Source organism: Myotis davidii, unplaced genomic scaffold, assembly GCF_000327345.1.
Source record: "Myotis davidii unplaced genomic scaffold, ASM32734v1 scaffold102, whole genome shotgun sequence".
Taxonomy (NCBI): domain Eukaryota; kingdom Metazoa; phylum Chordata; class Mammalia; order Chiroptera; family Vespertilionidae; genus Myotis; species Myotis davidii.
Genome location: NW_006293778.1, coordinates 85,109 through 101,127, shown reverse-complemented (window position 1 = coordinate 101,127; position 16,019 = coordinate 85,109). Strand labels below are relative to the sequence as shown.

Genomic DNA, 16,019 nt, shown 5'->3' with positions numbered 1-16,019 from the left:
AGGCGCCACCCTCCCGGGTCGCCGTCGGGTGAGCCCAGCAGCCTCTGCTAGAACCTGAGGCCGGTTCTGTGCCCTCAAGGAACCGCAGCCGTGGCCCGCCCTCCAGGGCCGCAGAATTAGGCCCGTTTAAGTGGTGTCTTATCTGCCCCCACGTGGGGCAGGAAGTCCTCTTGCGCGTTTGTTCTGGATGATTTGTAAACAAGGTTTAACACGTTCAGCGCCAAGCCTGTTTTGTCTTCCTTTCCGTTTAGTCGGCGATATCCGGTCTCACCGATATGCTGGCCGCACCGGTGGCTGACATGGCGCTTAACGTGTTAAATAGCTAAGGAAGGACCCTAATGCCGCATTTCAGGGTGCCTCGGTCACGCACACACACCCCAGGCAGGGACTGTACACTATTTTGGTGGATTTTAATGACTAATTTCTCGCACTCTCGAGCAGCTTTTTAAAAATCACGTCTCAGCATTTGCAGCTGCAGACGGTTTAGGTCCACCAGCTGAGGTTGATTTTTATTAGGAACGTAAAATAGATTTAAAATCTGCCTGCTGTCGACCAAGGTGTAAAATTATAATTCTAAAATATTAGATATCTTTTGAGGATATCCTCCTAAAAGTTAAAGATTCTTCAATACCTCCGTTTGAATTCGTTGTTTTCTGTGTGTGTGTCTGTGTCTGTGTCTGTGTGTCTTTTCTTTTTTTGGGGGGGGGGGTTATAGCTCACTTTTCTAGGTATTAATCCCCATGGTAATTCAGAATTTGTGATAGCGAGTTGCAAATGTGTGTTTGTTTGTTAATCCTCACCTCAGTATATTTTTTCCATTGATTTTTAGAGAAAGTGGGAGGGAGGGAGAAGTAGGAGCAGAGAGTGAGAGTGAGAGTGGAAGAGAGAGAGAGAGGAACATCCATGTGAGACACAATAATTCGTTGCCTCCCCCATGCGATCGGGTGGGGCCCGGATGAACCTGCAACCCAGGTATTCGCTTGACTGGAATCCAATCTGCGAGCGACCCTTTAACCCTTCAGCGTGAGAGTCGTCGCTTTAACCACATAGCCACACCAGCCAGGGTACAAATGTCTTGTTTTGAAATTGTAAGTTACTCTGACTGTAATAAAATCTACCAAATGTTCATTTTAGCCATAGTGTGTTGAAGATGCAGTTTTCCTGATCTCATGGGGAGATCCTGGAAATAATGCTTGGGTTTTATCAGGTTTTCTTTTCCTATAAATCCATAGGAATTGACCCAAAACTTAATGCATTTCTGTAGGAGGTTGATTGAGCCATCTGTGTAAAGCAGGACTTAAATATGAACAATTCTCATTGGTTGTGCATTTTAATACATTTTTTAGATAGAAGTGGAGATGACCACCATAAGGAGCAGCTTCTGTGATCCCAAACTGATCCTACGTGCGCATTCTGGGCTTTCAACCATCTAAATAAATACGAAATGCAAACCTTTTTAAAAAATAGAACCACCTTTCAAAAGGCTGCTTATCCAGACAACGCCTGTGACTTAGTCTCTAAACAGGAAGAAGAAGTAGTATTCCGAGTTAGAGCTGTCAGCTTTAATTCAAACTTTCTTAGCTTTTGTCCTAGTTGCTAAATCCTTAATGCTTTTTGCTAATTCTTAAATAAGCGGCTGTAGTTATTTTTGCATATGCTTTTTAAGATCCTATGCTATTAAAAACAATAGCTAAACTAACTTTTTTAATTGACCAGTTTGTCACTCTGCTTAAACTCACATAAGGGCTACAGTTTTTCAGATTTGGGCACATCTTAAAGTTTACTAAATTAGTGTTTAAATTAGGCTTTACCTATTCAGTCATTTCTGAAAGTTATTTTTGTAAGTAATTTGTGTCACCTACGGTAAATAAAAATCACTTGACTTATAAAAGCTTTTATACATAGAGAAGTCATTTAAAATACTGGATCTCAAACTTGTTCAAGTGGCAGAACATCGATAGTGTTCTTACAGACTTCAGTAATTCTAATAAGAACAGAAAGCATAATTCTAATAGAAAACATAATTCTAACAGAAACCATAACTATATTATATATCTATAGGTCTTTCAATTTTAAAATAAAACAATGCGTTAAATACCTAAAAGAAACATGTTAGCAAGATAAAGCCAATGAAGTTAAGTTTACATGTCAAGTCTAGTGAGAAGCATGAGTAGACTCAATAGGACAGCGTAATACCAGGTATGATGTCTGGTGATTAATGATTTGTTTTTCTTCCTTTGAGGAATATTAAGAGCCAAAATTTTTAAGGCAAGGAAGAGAAACACTGAGTGGAGAAATTCAATTTTTGGATTCTGTAATTTGGGAAAAGATGGTATTCTTTTTTATAGAATCATACAGTTTAGTCTGACATTGTTTAAGCACTCCTAAATTTTTCATCATCATATACTTCTTATTTCTCTTTCATTAATCAAAGTCATAATGTATTGACCATTTGAGGTTCTAGTAAACGAAGGGTAATCACTAGTTGCTATAATTCTAAGCAAAGAAATGTAAGGTTTTAGTTTATTTCTGATATCTTAAGTGGGTAAATATGTCCTTGGTGGTTCCATTAAGAAATTAGAAATGTTGAAAACAGCAGCTTGCAGACAGGACTTTATTCGATTTATAAAACTTGGTTCAGGAATCACTGCTCCAAACGTAAACCTTTAAATTGAAAATTTAAGAGCATAAATTTAAATATAATGATTCAAATGAATTAGCTAACTTTTGTGAAAATATCAGAAATTTATAAAAATTGCTTAGTTTTACACAGTATCATGTTAAGTATAATTTTCTAGTTATTTTAAAATAATGGATTTATTATGTTGCAGTTGTTTTCTTCCTTCTTTTGCCTTACTATGTATCTTTAAAGAGAAACCTCTTTTTGGTTGGTCTTCTGTTGTCTCTGCTATTTTTTCACTCAAGGTTAAATTTGAGAAAACGAAGTCATGTAGAGCATAGCATATGGCAGTTCTCTACTGCATGTTATAATGACTGTGTTAATAAAAATGTTGTCAGTCCCCCTTTTTCTGGTATTTATTAATCTTTATAAGCTCCTCATTAATCTGTACTATCTTTAAGGCTAATTGTAACTTCTTTCTTTGTATAGAATTCCTGCATTCTAAAGGAAAAATAAGCTTGGTTGCAGCACAGCTACACTCTAGATTAATTCTGATAGCATACGTCTTCTTTGGATTTTGTATGCTGACCCCCTCTGTCCCGTAAGTATTAGCTAAAAACCCTGCAGAAAATGCCCAGATGAATTGTCTTGCCCTTCTACTTCTTAAGGGAGCAATTTTCTACCTTTTTTCATCTAATTACTAAAATTCTGCAGCACACCAAAAATACATTATTTTTTGCCAATCTGACAAAAAAAAAAGGATGTAATTTTTTATTCATTAATACTGGACGACTCTTGTTGTATTGGCTGTTGTCATTTTTCTTATTTGGCAATCTAAGGGAAAGGAAGTCAGTGCCCCTGACTAAATAGTCAGGTATTGCATGTTTTAAAAATTCTTGCAGCACACCGGTTGAAAATCGCTGCCTTAAAGTATAATTCTAGATCAGATCAGTCATGAGAGAATCTATTCCAATCTGCACCTGTGTTTTCTGCTGGAGAAACACTGAGAAAATGAATCTATTTTAATTTCAGTCTTGGAGTTCTTGTTTGGTTCTTACATTAGCCAATCCCAAAGTCTAAAATTGGATCTGAATCCAATATTTGCGACCCCAGTGCCAGACGAAGGATAGACTCTTTATAAATGTTTCTTGAATTGAGCTGAATACCTGTGTTGGCTCAGAATCTCTTATTGCCATTGGGAAGAAGCATTTCTCTAGGATTAACAATCCCCTGATTTGACCAACTTGAGATATTCTTTACCAAAGGTACACACAAGTTAGACTGCATTCTACAAGTAAAGAAACATGCAAGGTAACATTCACCTCACAATCATCGCATAATCGGGGTACAGAGAAGTGTGTTCATGTATTTCTGTAGGAAAAAAATAAATAGTCCATAACTTGGTCTATAGATATATGGGCCAGAAACCAGGCCCATTAGTGTTCAATTGCTATTCTGTGCACAGTTCAAGTTGCTAGTATTTTCTCTTAGCATTCCTCTACCCCCCTTCTGCCCCCCCCAAAAAAGGAGTTATGCTAAATTAGTTAGTTTCAATAGGTACTACATCTATATAAGCCTCAACAAAGCAGAAGAAATAATACATTTATATTAAAAGATTAAAAATTATTTTATAAACTTGGAGATTCTATATTGACAATCTAATTACTGTGGATTTTAAAATGAATTTTTCCCTGAATTACCTAGAACACTTGAGATTTTTCTGAAATGTATTCCATGGTTATATAATATATAATGACTAAATTGTTTACTTTTGGTAATATTGATAGACCAATTCAGAATTATTTAATGGCTCCAAACTCAGATGTGATATCTATTACCAGACATTCTTCAAATATCAATTATCACATGATATCTATTTTTCTCATCTCACTGTCACCATTAGCTTGCTGTTGATGCCAGTGTTTACTCATCTTTCACTCAAGAAACCTTACTGCAGGATAAAATTGTCAAGTAAAGACGTTGGTAAATAACAAAACTAGTTTGTATGTAAAATAACATAAAATTATTAATTTGCTTTCAGGAATTGTTATTCAGTAATGATTTTCTATACAAAAGTAAACTTCCAGTTGGAAACTAAAATCAACTAAAAAAATTTTTTAACATATTAGTAAATCCTGCCAATGACCAGTATAAGTGATTCGTATCTGATTTATATGTTGCTGCTGTTCTCCATTTCTTTTAGGTGTAGAAATTGAAACAACACAAATATTTTGACTGAGGCTTTGATCAAGCAAATGCTAAAAAGGTATTTATAATATTTATAAACTATTTAAACATTGTTATTTGAAGATTTAGACCACTTTACTTTCTTTAACCAGGAGTCACTTAGGTCGGTAAGAGTCACAAGGAGCAGTTCTGTCCTCAAGATCATAAAGGAAGGCAATCTCACGGTCGTTTCCATTACTAAGTACAGTGTTTACCCAGTCCTTCCCTCCCTTCCTGATACTCTCAGTCCCCCGTCAACATTTTTCCCCAGTCTTAGAGACACTAAGATAAGTTATCTCTACTCATTTTTCTGGGACATAATTCAAATACATCTAATTTTAAATTTGCTTAACAATCAGAAACTAGGTCTACAACATTTATGAGTTCTGCAGTTGGAAATAAACCCTACAGCATCCTTAACAAGAAGAATCTTCTGGCCCTGACCAGTATGGCTCAGTTGGTTGGGCGTCATCCAGTGCACTGAAAGGTTGCCAGTTCGATTCTCATTCAGGGCACATGACTGGGCTGTGGGCTGGAGCCCTGGTGTGGGGCATGCAGGAGGCAGCCAATCGATGTTCCACTCTCAAATCGATGTTTCTCTCTGCCTCTCCCTTCCTCTCTAAAAATCAATTCAATTAAAAACAATATTCTGTTAAGAAAAGTCTTCCTTTCAAGTGACAGTGTAGCTCCAGAAATCAAACCCCTGAAGAAATGAGGGAGAAAAAAGTTAGTAGCTCTTCTAGACAAATCATGTGATATGAGCAGGCAGTCATTGACACGACTATCTGATCACCCTTGCATCCACTAACTTATCTAGATATAATTTTCTAATTAAATTTCCTTGGAGCAAACATTTTCCTCTTGTTTTGTCCAGAGATGCCAAATTGATTTCTTGCTTTTTCCATTACTAGTTAAAATAAAATACTTGATTTGTGTAAAATGGGAAAACAGCGGCTAATAAATTAACATATAGAAGCCCAGAAGATAAACTTTGAAATGCATCTCATATTTCTAAGATCCTTCTGTGCAAATCATTTACCCACCCTGTCATCTAGGAAGCGTTTATGTTTTATGCTTTCTGGAGACTGGTTAATGGGAGAGTTCCCAGAAAGTCCAGAGAAAGTGAGGATGTCCGAAAAGCGAAGCCAAAGCTGCTTGGGCGGAAACAGCCCAGGTCTAAGAGACAGCCACTTACAAAGCCAGCAGGAGACAGTCTCTTGTTGCTGTTGAATACTTTATAATAGCAGGTGATTTTTATAGTTGTTCTAATCCAGGATTCTCAGTTTTACATTGGGTAAAAGACGTGAAAGAGCTCTTGTCAGTAATTAAGGAACCAGCTATGAGAATAAGGGGCAGAAAATATCATTAAAAGGCAGACCCTTAACTCCTATAAAGTTTTTGAGGTTTTGTGTGTGTGCTTAAATTTCTGTTTTGAGAGCAGTTTATTAAAGCTGAGGACATTGAAATAAGGAGGGGCTTAGGACAGAAGAAGCAACAGGAGAGCCTAGGCAGAGTCATTTAGTAACGTTATGGGAAAGAAATGAGCCTAGGTGGGGTTGCTTTGGCTCACTGAGAAGTAAAAGCCACAGTGAAAGAAGTGAGCCAGGCTGGCTGCTGTCCGCTCACTGCAGTCAGAAAAAGGGGACCTTGGAGACAGGTTCAGGGGGTTAACCCAGCACAAGCTGCCCGCTGCTCCATTGTTCCCCTGTTTGCAAGTCTCGGTGGGATCCCTTAGAGCAGCGGTTCTCAACCTGTGGGTCACGACCTCTTTGGGGATCGAACGGCCCTTTCACAGGGGTCGCCTAAGACCATCGGAAAACACATATATAATTACATACTGTTTTTGTGATTAATCACTATGCTTTAATTATGTTCAATTTGTAACAATGAAATTGGGGGTCACTACAACATGAGAAACTGTACTAAAGGGTCGCGGCATTAGGAAGGTTGAGAACCACTGCCTTAGAGTTTAGGAGATGCATGCCTGTGAGGGAGGAAGGGCAAGGGAAAGCCCCAAACGTGTGCTCCCAGGAGGAAGAGCACACAGGTTTTAATCAGCCTTATATTGATACTTAACTCACTCAATATGCTACCCCAAAGTTAATACAGTCAGATGCTAGATAACAAACACAGTAAGATTGTTGACTACAGAACAGAGTATCTTTTCATTTATGGAAGAGAAACTTGCCCCTTTTATCCAAAAGGGAGATTCTGTAATGCTGCAGTCATCACAGGGATGCGTATGTCTTTTCAAATTAGTATTTTGGATTTCTTCAGAAAAATACCCAGAAGTGGAATTGCTGGATTATGTGATAGTTCTATGCTTAATTTTTTTTAGGAACTTCCATACTATTTTCCATAATATTAAGCCTTCTTCATGCTACCATCATTTGGCCTAGATATCTGACTGTTGAAATATTTCAGGAAGAAGCTGGGACCTTTAGAAGTGATTGTGTATGAAATTCTGAGGGCATGGGAATAGATGAGAGCTGCCCCGAGTGCTCTTAAGTCAATGACAAATACATTTTGGGTCATATATCAACTTAAGATGTGAAAAGCCAGTAAGAGAAGAACCACCTTAAAAATTAAAATTTAAGAGAATTGATAGCTATAGCCCAGTGCCTCAATTCATTAGTTACCTATTCATAGTCACTTCTGAGGGAGGTTTAAAAACAAATTATTTCCTATTTATAGTGGACATTTAGGGGGAAGTAGAGAAAAACAAAACAAATCACTTCACATTTGGCGTATTTGCCTCCTTTTTTCTATCTCTTGATGCACTGATTCATAAATTTTTCTATTTCCTTAGCATATGTTTTATGATCTGCTTTTCACTTACTACCTAGTTAATTCTTCCCCATGTCCTTAAATAGTCTACATAATTTTTTAAAATATATTTTTATTGATTTCAGAGACAAAAGAAGAGTAAACGAGAGAGAGAAACATCAGTTATCAGAATCATTGATCATCTGCCTCCTGCACGCCTCCTACTGGGGATTGAGCCCAAAACCCAGCATGTGCCCTACCTGGAATCGAACTGTGACCTCCTGGTTCATAGGTTGATGCTCAACCACTGATCCACACCAGCTGGGCTAGTATACATAATTTTTAAAGGCTGCATAGACTGTTCCATCCTTAAAATGTACTTTGGTTTAACTAATCCCCTATTGTAGGTCATTTAGGTTGTTTTAAGTATTTTTTATTAAAACAGCATTGGGCCTTAGCTGGTTTGGCTCAGTGGATAGAGTGTCAGCCTGGGGATTGACAGGTCCCAGGTTCGATTCCAGTCAAGGGCACATGCCCGGGTTCTGGGCTCAATCCCCAGTGGGGGAGTGTAGGAGGCAGCCGATCAATGATTGTCTCTCATCATTGATGTTTCTATCTCTCTCTCCTTCTCCCTCTCCCTTCCTCTCTGAAATCAATAAAATATATTTTTTTAAATATAGCATTGGGCATCTCTGTAGATAAGTCTTTCTACATATCCTGTTATTTCCGTAGGAATCCTGGAAAAGGACTTCCTAGTCAAACAATATGTATATATTTAAAGACCATTAATAAATATAATTGTATTCCTGTCTAGCAACACTAGTATATTAAGATGATATACACTTATTTTAGGATTCTGAATATAGTCAAATTCTGTGTCTTACTGTATTCTGACTTACCTTTATAGTCAGTGGATAAAACCCAGCTGTGTAAAAGGGAAGACAGAAGGTTATTAGTAATTCCCAAAGTACGTGGTATCCTTTCACCTGGGGGGCTAAAGGAATACTGTTGCAAATTACTCGTAAGGTTCTAATTGTGCAAATGCAATTTTTATTTATCAATGTTTATTAAAATGAAGTAGTGCTCAATACCCTACATGAAATATATTACATGATTTTGTTGCAGTGTTACATCAAAATGAAATTATATAATTTGAATACTGAATTTTTTACTTATTAAAATGTTTTCACTTTTTTTCTTTTTTCACTTTTAGCCACGTAAAGAAGATCCTTAACAGTCATTTCTCAGCAGTTATATAGTCAACTGATGTAACGATGGTCCTAATATTAGGACGAAGACTAAACAGAGAGGATCTTGGGGTGCGTGATTCCCCAGCAACTAAGCGTAAAGTCTTTGAAATGGACCCTAAATCTCTGACTGGCCATGAATTTTTTGACTTCTCTTCAGGATCATCCCATGCTGAAAACATACTCCAGATATTTAATGAATTCCGAGATAACCGATTATTCACAGATGTTATCATTTGTGTGGAAGGGAAAGAATTTCCTTGCCATAGAGCTGTCCTATCAGCCTGTAGTAGCTACTTCAGAGCTATGTTTTGTAATGACCACAGGGAAAGCCGAGAAATGTTGGTTGAAATCAATGGTATCTTAGCTGAAGCTATGGAATGCTTTCTGCAGTATGTGTATACTGGAAAGGTGAAGATCACTACAGAGAATGTACAATATATCTTTGAAACATCAAGCCTCTTTCAGATCAGTGTTCTCCGTGATGCATGTGCCAAGTTCTTGGAGGAGCAACTTGATCCTTGTAATTGCTTAGGAATTCAGCGCTTTGCTGACACCCATTCACTCAAAACACTCTTCACAAAGTGCAAGACTTTTGCATTACAGACTTTTGAGGATGTGTCCCAGCATGAGGAGTTTCTTGAGCTTGACAAAGATGAACTTATTGATTATATTTGTAGTGATGAACTTGTTATTAGTAAAGAGGAGATGGTTTTTGAAGCTGTCATGCGTTGGGTCTATCGTGCTGTTGATCTGAGAAGACCACTATTACATGAGCTCCTGACACATGTGAGACTCCCTCTGTTGCATCCCAACTACTTCGTTCAAACAGTTGAGGTGGACCAATTGATCCAGAATTCTCCTGAGTGTTATCAGTTGTTGCATGAAGCAAGGCGGTACCACATACTTGGGAATGAAATGATGTCCCCAAGAACTAGGCCACGAAGGTGAGAAAACCGTTTACAAATTAACTACAATATAATTAACAAAAGTTTTTGTTTTTAAAGTATTTTTAAACATCCTGAAGGTAATTTCAGTGTAGTCAGTTATATGTATTGTTGCATGTAGATTTATATAATTTAAATGTCTCACCCAGTGAAGACTAGATTCATTCTTTGTTATTGTTCAGAGCTGTCAGAGGATGTTGCAAAGGGTCTTTGCAACCGTGCATGTCTCAACATATTTCTACTAATTTCTCGTAGCCTTTGTAGGGTCCCAAAGCATTCCACTTTTCTTTCCAGAGAGTCTTTGGATAGAAAGGAACTAAAGACTTTGGCAGATTAACAGACAACATGAAATATAGAGGTGAAGTAAGTAAGCTCATGTACAATGAGTAGATTCTCAGATATAAAACCCAACCTTCAGATCTTGTCTCATTGCCATAGTTACTATATTTAACGTCAATCTCAGTTCTTAAATTTTTTTCTGATTACAAAAATTATATCATTATACAGAATTTGGAAAATTTATGTTATGTTAAGGGGTAGGAATGCAATTAAATAGTGTACAATTATATCTCAATAAAACAAAAACTGACTCTAGTTTTTTAAAAAGTAATTGTTAATTGTTTAACAAAGGACAAAAGAATACAATTTTATTCTGTAAGTGTACAGGTTTTTTCTAAGTTCCTCTTCTTTTTTTTAAAGATTCTTCAGAGACTTGGGCTGAGCTTAAGAATGTAGAGAGGCCATGGTTAAATGTATTAAGAAAGCTAAACAGCTTCAGGGATATTCCACAACTTTTCTGGATGCACAGTATCCCTCCAAGGAAAATCACTCATTCTTCCAAACAGAGTCCCTTGTAGCAGAAGAATGTTTTGGAGTCAGATAGGACTGATAATACCTATTCTGCATATCTCATGAGATTAGAAGGGACCAAGGGATATGTGTTGTAATCAAAGTAATTCATTTATTATTAATGTTATTTACAAAGAAACGGCCTGAATGAACATATTGGAGCCTTGGGCTAATTCGGTTAGATAATAAATACTTTTCCTGATTCACTTAATTACTTGGTTTGAAAAAATTTACTTCCAATTTTGAAATGGACCAATCCATTTTATACAGTAGAACACATCTATATAAAAGATTGCTATATCACCTTTCTTTAGGAGGCAGGTAGAAAAAAAACAAACTATAGTTATATTGAATTTACAGACTATTATAAATATAATAGCAGATATTTATTTTGTGTAGGCATTTTGTGAGGAATCCTTTATTTTACAACTCTGCAATCAACTTCTGTCCCTCATATTGTCTTTCACTTACTTGTTACTGCATGTTAGTACCCATCACTAGGGATTTCATTATCTGAACAATGTGTATTATTTATACAGGTTCTCATCTTTCTGAGAAACTCCAAAGTTCTTTGAAAAAAGGGTGATGTCTCCACTTCTGCAACTGCACTTCATTCCCGACTTCTGCTCCAGTCACTCTCCTGAAACTCCTCTCAGTCTGGTCATCACTGACCTTCTGTTTGCTATTTATTAGACACCTCTTTCCAGTCTTTATCCAGCTTGCTCTCTCTTTAGGATTGGACATTATAAGTTGCTTTAATCCCTCTTGGAACTCCTCCTCTAGCTTGTGGAGTACCATTTTCTTCATGGCCTTACTTCTCCAGCTGCTCTTTTCCAGTTGATGGTTCTATATCTAGTCTTGGGACTGTTTGTAGTCCCTTTGGTTCACATCTCTTTATCTTGCCTTACACACTTTCCTAGCCAGTGGTCGGCAAACTGCGGCTTGGCAAACCGTGTCTCGGTTCACGAGACACACGTGGCTCTTTGGGTTTGCCAAGCCGCAGTTTGCCGACCACTGTTAGGCGATCTCATCTACTCTCATGGTTTTAATTACCATGCATGCTATTGACTATTAAACCTATATCTCCAGTCCAGACTTTTTCTTTCATTCATTCATTCATTCATTCAGCCAATGTTCCTTTTTCTTTTTACTTGAAGATGCATCTTTTAAAAAAAATAACAGGCAAAATAATATCACACTTAAAGTTAATAGTTATTTAATATTATCTAATACCCAATTCATATACATACTTCCTCCAGACTGTTCTTTAATGAATTTGGATCTAATCCAGGATCACTTATTGCATCTGGTTATTTCCATGAAGTCTCTCTTATTTCAGAACAATTTCTTTTTTGTGATTCTGACTTGTTGATGGGCAAGTTGTCCAGAAAAGTATTCCGTCTTCTGTATCAGTCTGGTTGCTTCCTTATGGTATCATTTACCTGCATTTAGTTATGTTTCTGGAAACGAAGTTGGCTCTGCAAGCCTCAGCTTAATGGAGACCAGTTAAGTATTTCTGGCAAGAGTTCATCCTAGGTAATGTGTCAGATTAGGGGACACAGACTATCTGGTTGCCTTCACATTAGCGATGCAAAGATTAACTCCAGATTAGGGTGATGACAGTTTCCACCAATGAACAATTAGGTTCTACTCCACATTAGTCAATGTTTCTTTAGTGTTTATCCTGTGCCAAGTATCCTTCAGAGCTCAACACATATTAGATCTTCTATATATATACCCACATGTCTCTTAAATAACAGAGAAAACCCAAAAATGCACCCAGGCATGAAAGTTTGATAATCTGTAAGTCTAATTGCATGTGCAGCCTATTCGTGCACCAACTGCGCCCAGTGCGTGCCCAAGGACAAAGCCATTAAGAAGTTTGTCATCCGAAACATAGTGGAGGCCGCAGCCGTTAGGGACATCTCCGAAGCGAGTGTCTTCGACGCCTATGTGCTTCCCAAGCTGTATGTGAAGCTCCATTACTGTGTGAGCTGTGCCATTCACAGCAAGGTAGTCAGGAATCGTTCTCGTGAAGCGCGGAAGGACCAAACACCCCCACCCCGATTTAGACCTGCGGGTGCTGCCCCACGACCTACACTGCCAGTTGTAAACCCATGGAGAGAAAACAGTGGAGACCAATCACAGAAGGAACAAAGCTTAGGAACAGTAGTTGTCTTTTTAATAATATGTATTATGCAACCTTAAATGTCTGTGCTAATACATAATATTAATATTTTTTTATTGATTTCAGAGAGGAAGGGAGAGGGAGAGAGCGATAGAAACACCGATGATGAGAATCGTTGATTGACTGCCTCCTACATGCCCCCCACTGGGAATCAAGCCTGCAGCCCGGCATGTGTCCTTGACTGGGATCGAACCCAGGACCCTTCAGTTCACAGGCTGACACTCTATCCACTGAGCCAAACCAGCTAGGGCCATAATATTATTTTTTAATAAACACCAAGCATCATGATGTGTTTAGAGTACTGACTTCAGAAACAGACAGGCCTGGATTATAATCTGGCTCTACACTTGTTAATTCTATGATCTTCAGCAAGGCACTTTAACTTCACTATGTATCAGTTTTCACATCTGTAAAATGAGCATAATATTATCTACCTTGTAAAATTGTTGTGAGTGCCCTAGCCAGTTTGGCTCAGTAGATAGAGCATCTGCCTGCGGACTGAAGGGTCCTGGATTTGATTCCGGTCAAGGGCACATGCCTGGATTGCAAGTTCAGTCCCCATTGTGGGTCTGCAGCCGATCAGTGATTCTCTGTCATCATTGATGTTTCTTTCTCTCTCGACCCCTTCCACTCTGATATCAATAAAATATATTTTTTTAAAAATTGTGAGTATTAGAGATATCGTATGAAAGAATGCATAACCTAGCATTTGACACACAAAAAAAACATAATAAAAATTATTACTAGTTTCATGAAGAAAATACATTTTAAGTATATGCTGTACTTTTACAGAATAGGAAATATGATTGAGGCAGAAATGCTTGCTATCAAATGGTTCATTTTAAGCATAAATTGTTCATATCTATGAGAAAAAAATCAATGCTCTTTGCTATACTCAATTGAGCAATAGGTAGCTAATCCTATATAATAAAAGCCCAGCAACCTAACAGCAGAACGACCAGAACCATTTGACAAGTTGCTATGATGGCACTGACCACCAGGGGGCAGACACTCAACACAGGAGCTGCCCCCCTGGTGGTCAGTGTGCTACCACAGTGGGAGCTCTGCTTAGCTGACCAGGATGAGTGGCTGCTCCTGCTGAGAACCCCGGCTGCGATCATCGCCTCCTTGCCCCAGGCTGCTCCTCCTCACTCCCTATCACCTCCTCCGGACGCCTGCAGGCTGCACAGCGCTGACCCTGGAGGCTGGAAGGCGGGTTCATGGCCACCGTGGGACTGAGGCCTACTCCACTGCCTCTCAGTGGGATTGGGCCCGTCCCCAACCAGTTCCCCTGGAGAAGTGAGTACTCCGGCTCCACAAAAGATGCCAGACCAGGGAGCAGTCGCTCAGAGGGCAGGTGCACAGCCACTCGGCAGACTGGGATGAGTGGTGCTGCCACAGCAGGCTTATCCCCACAGGCCACGCCCTCCACCAGTGCACGAATCCCGTGCACCAGGCCTCTACTATTTAATAAGCTCCTACCTCTTGTCTAATAATCAGTTACTATATAATGAATATCGGAATATAACTGCCATAATGAGAACAAGGTTCAAGTTCCTATTAGAAACCATTTGAGAAAACTAAGATAAGGGCTTTTTGTGTGTTCTTTAAAGAAATGGTGTTTTAGTTGAAAGAGGCTTGTAAATACAGAAAAAAGACTCATGCTTGCCAGAAAGGAGAGGAGCCGGGGGACTGGGTATAAAAGCTGAAGGGATTAAGTACAAATTAGTAGTGACAAAATAGCCACCAGGATGTATAGTCAATAATATTGTAATAACTATTGATGGTACCAGATGGTACTGGAAATATCAGGGGGGATACTTTGTAAAGTATATGATTATCTAACCACTATGCTGTACACCTGAAACTAATACAAAAAAAAGTTGAATCTAAAAAAATAGTGTTGTAAGATTAATAAATGCCTTCATTCTTTATTTTATAGGTGATAAAACTGAAGCACAGTTAAATGAACCAATTTGTTCTTGTCATAAAGTTACTTAGTGGCAGAGCCAAGACTAAAATTGTTCTGAATTTTGGTTATAGACCCTCTTAAGGATGTTATTCTATACTATAGGGTACATGGTTTCCCATCTTAAATACATGTTAATTCATTGTTATTTTGAACTCTTAACATTTTCACATAAAAGCATATATATTGTAATTTTTCCTCTACCTGACCTTTGGTATATCAGTTGTCCCAAAGGATACCTCTGTTACCAAATTTTTGAACTCTTTTTAGAAATAGTCTTTGTATATAAGTGTGGTGTGTGTGTGTGTGTGTGTGTGTGTGTGTGTGTGTGTATGCATACCACATACCTCCCCACTTTTGTTTATGCAGATAGTAGGGTACTATAGTTTTGCACCTTGTTTTTTTTTGTTGTTTGTTTTGCACCTTGTTTTTATCACTTAAAAGTATCTTGGAGATTGTTCTACATCGCCACATAAAAGACATTTTTTTCATTTATTTTTTGTTATGGATTTTTTAAAATCTTTTTTTGTTTGTTAATCCTCACCCAAGGATATTTTTTCTATTGATTTTTAGAGAGAGTGGAAGGGAGGGAAGGAGGGAGGTGGAGAGAGAGAGAGAAACATCAATGTAAGAGAGACATATCAATTGGTTGCCTCCCACACATGTCCCAACTGAGGCTGGGGGTAGGAGATGGGGTGGGAAGGTGGGAGGGGGAGATCAGCAACCCAGGTATGTGCCCTTGATGGGGAATCAAACCCTCGATCCTATGGCCAGTGCTCCAACACTGAGCCACACTGGCCAGGCCTCAAATAATTTTTTAAAAGCTGTATAGTACCCCATATATGGATACCATAATTTATTTGATTCATCTCTTAATGATAGATGTTTTAAGTTGTTTCTAGATTTTTGTTATTACAAAGAATGCTCAGTATTGTGCATATGTCTGCATTCACTGATAATTTATAACTTGAATTACTAGAAATAGAATTGCTCAGTCATAGGATATGGGCATTTTTAATTTTGGTAGTTACTGTATAAAATTTTCTTCCAAGCTATACTTCAGCCAAAAATATGAAAGTGCCTATTTCTCAATTCCTTTGTCAACATATCATATTATTAGTTTTTGTAAATCTTGGCTACTCTGGAAAGTGAAAACCATATCTCAAAAATTTTTTAGAATTTTTATTTATTGATTTTAAGGAGGGAG

General features: G+C 38.0%; 1 protein-coding gene across 3 annotated transcripts in view; it reads left to right on the top strand.

Annotated features, from left to right (window-relative positions):
• The window catches only part of KLHL24 (kelch like family member 24), a 32,080-nt gene that overhangs the window by 1,091 nt on the left and 14,970 nt on the right, over positions 1–16,019 (top strand). For 2 of the 3 annotated variants that reach the window (XM_006767394.2, XM_015566306.1), the window contains exons 2-4: positions 3,110–3,221; positions 4,824–4,886; positions 8,826–9,806. In XM_006767394.2, the coding sequence (XP_006767457.1) occupies positions 8,887–9,806 (920 nt within the window). In that variant the 5' untranslated portion in view covers positions 3,110–3,221; positions 4,824–4,886; positions 8,826–8,886. Of the gene's footprint in view, positions 1–3,109; positions 3,222–4,523; positions 4,604–4,823; positions 4,887–8,825; positions 9,807–16,019 lie in introns of all 3 variants that reach the window. The other variant, XM_015566305.1, reaches the window with a different exon arrangement.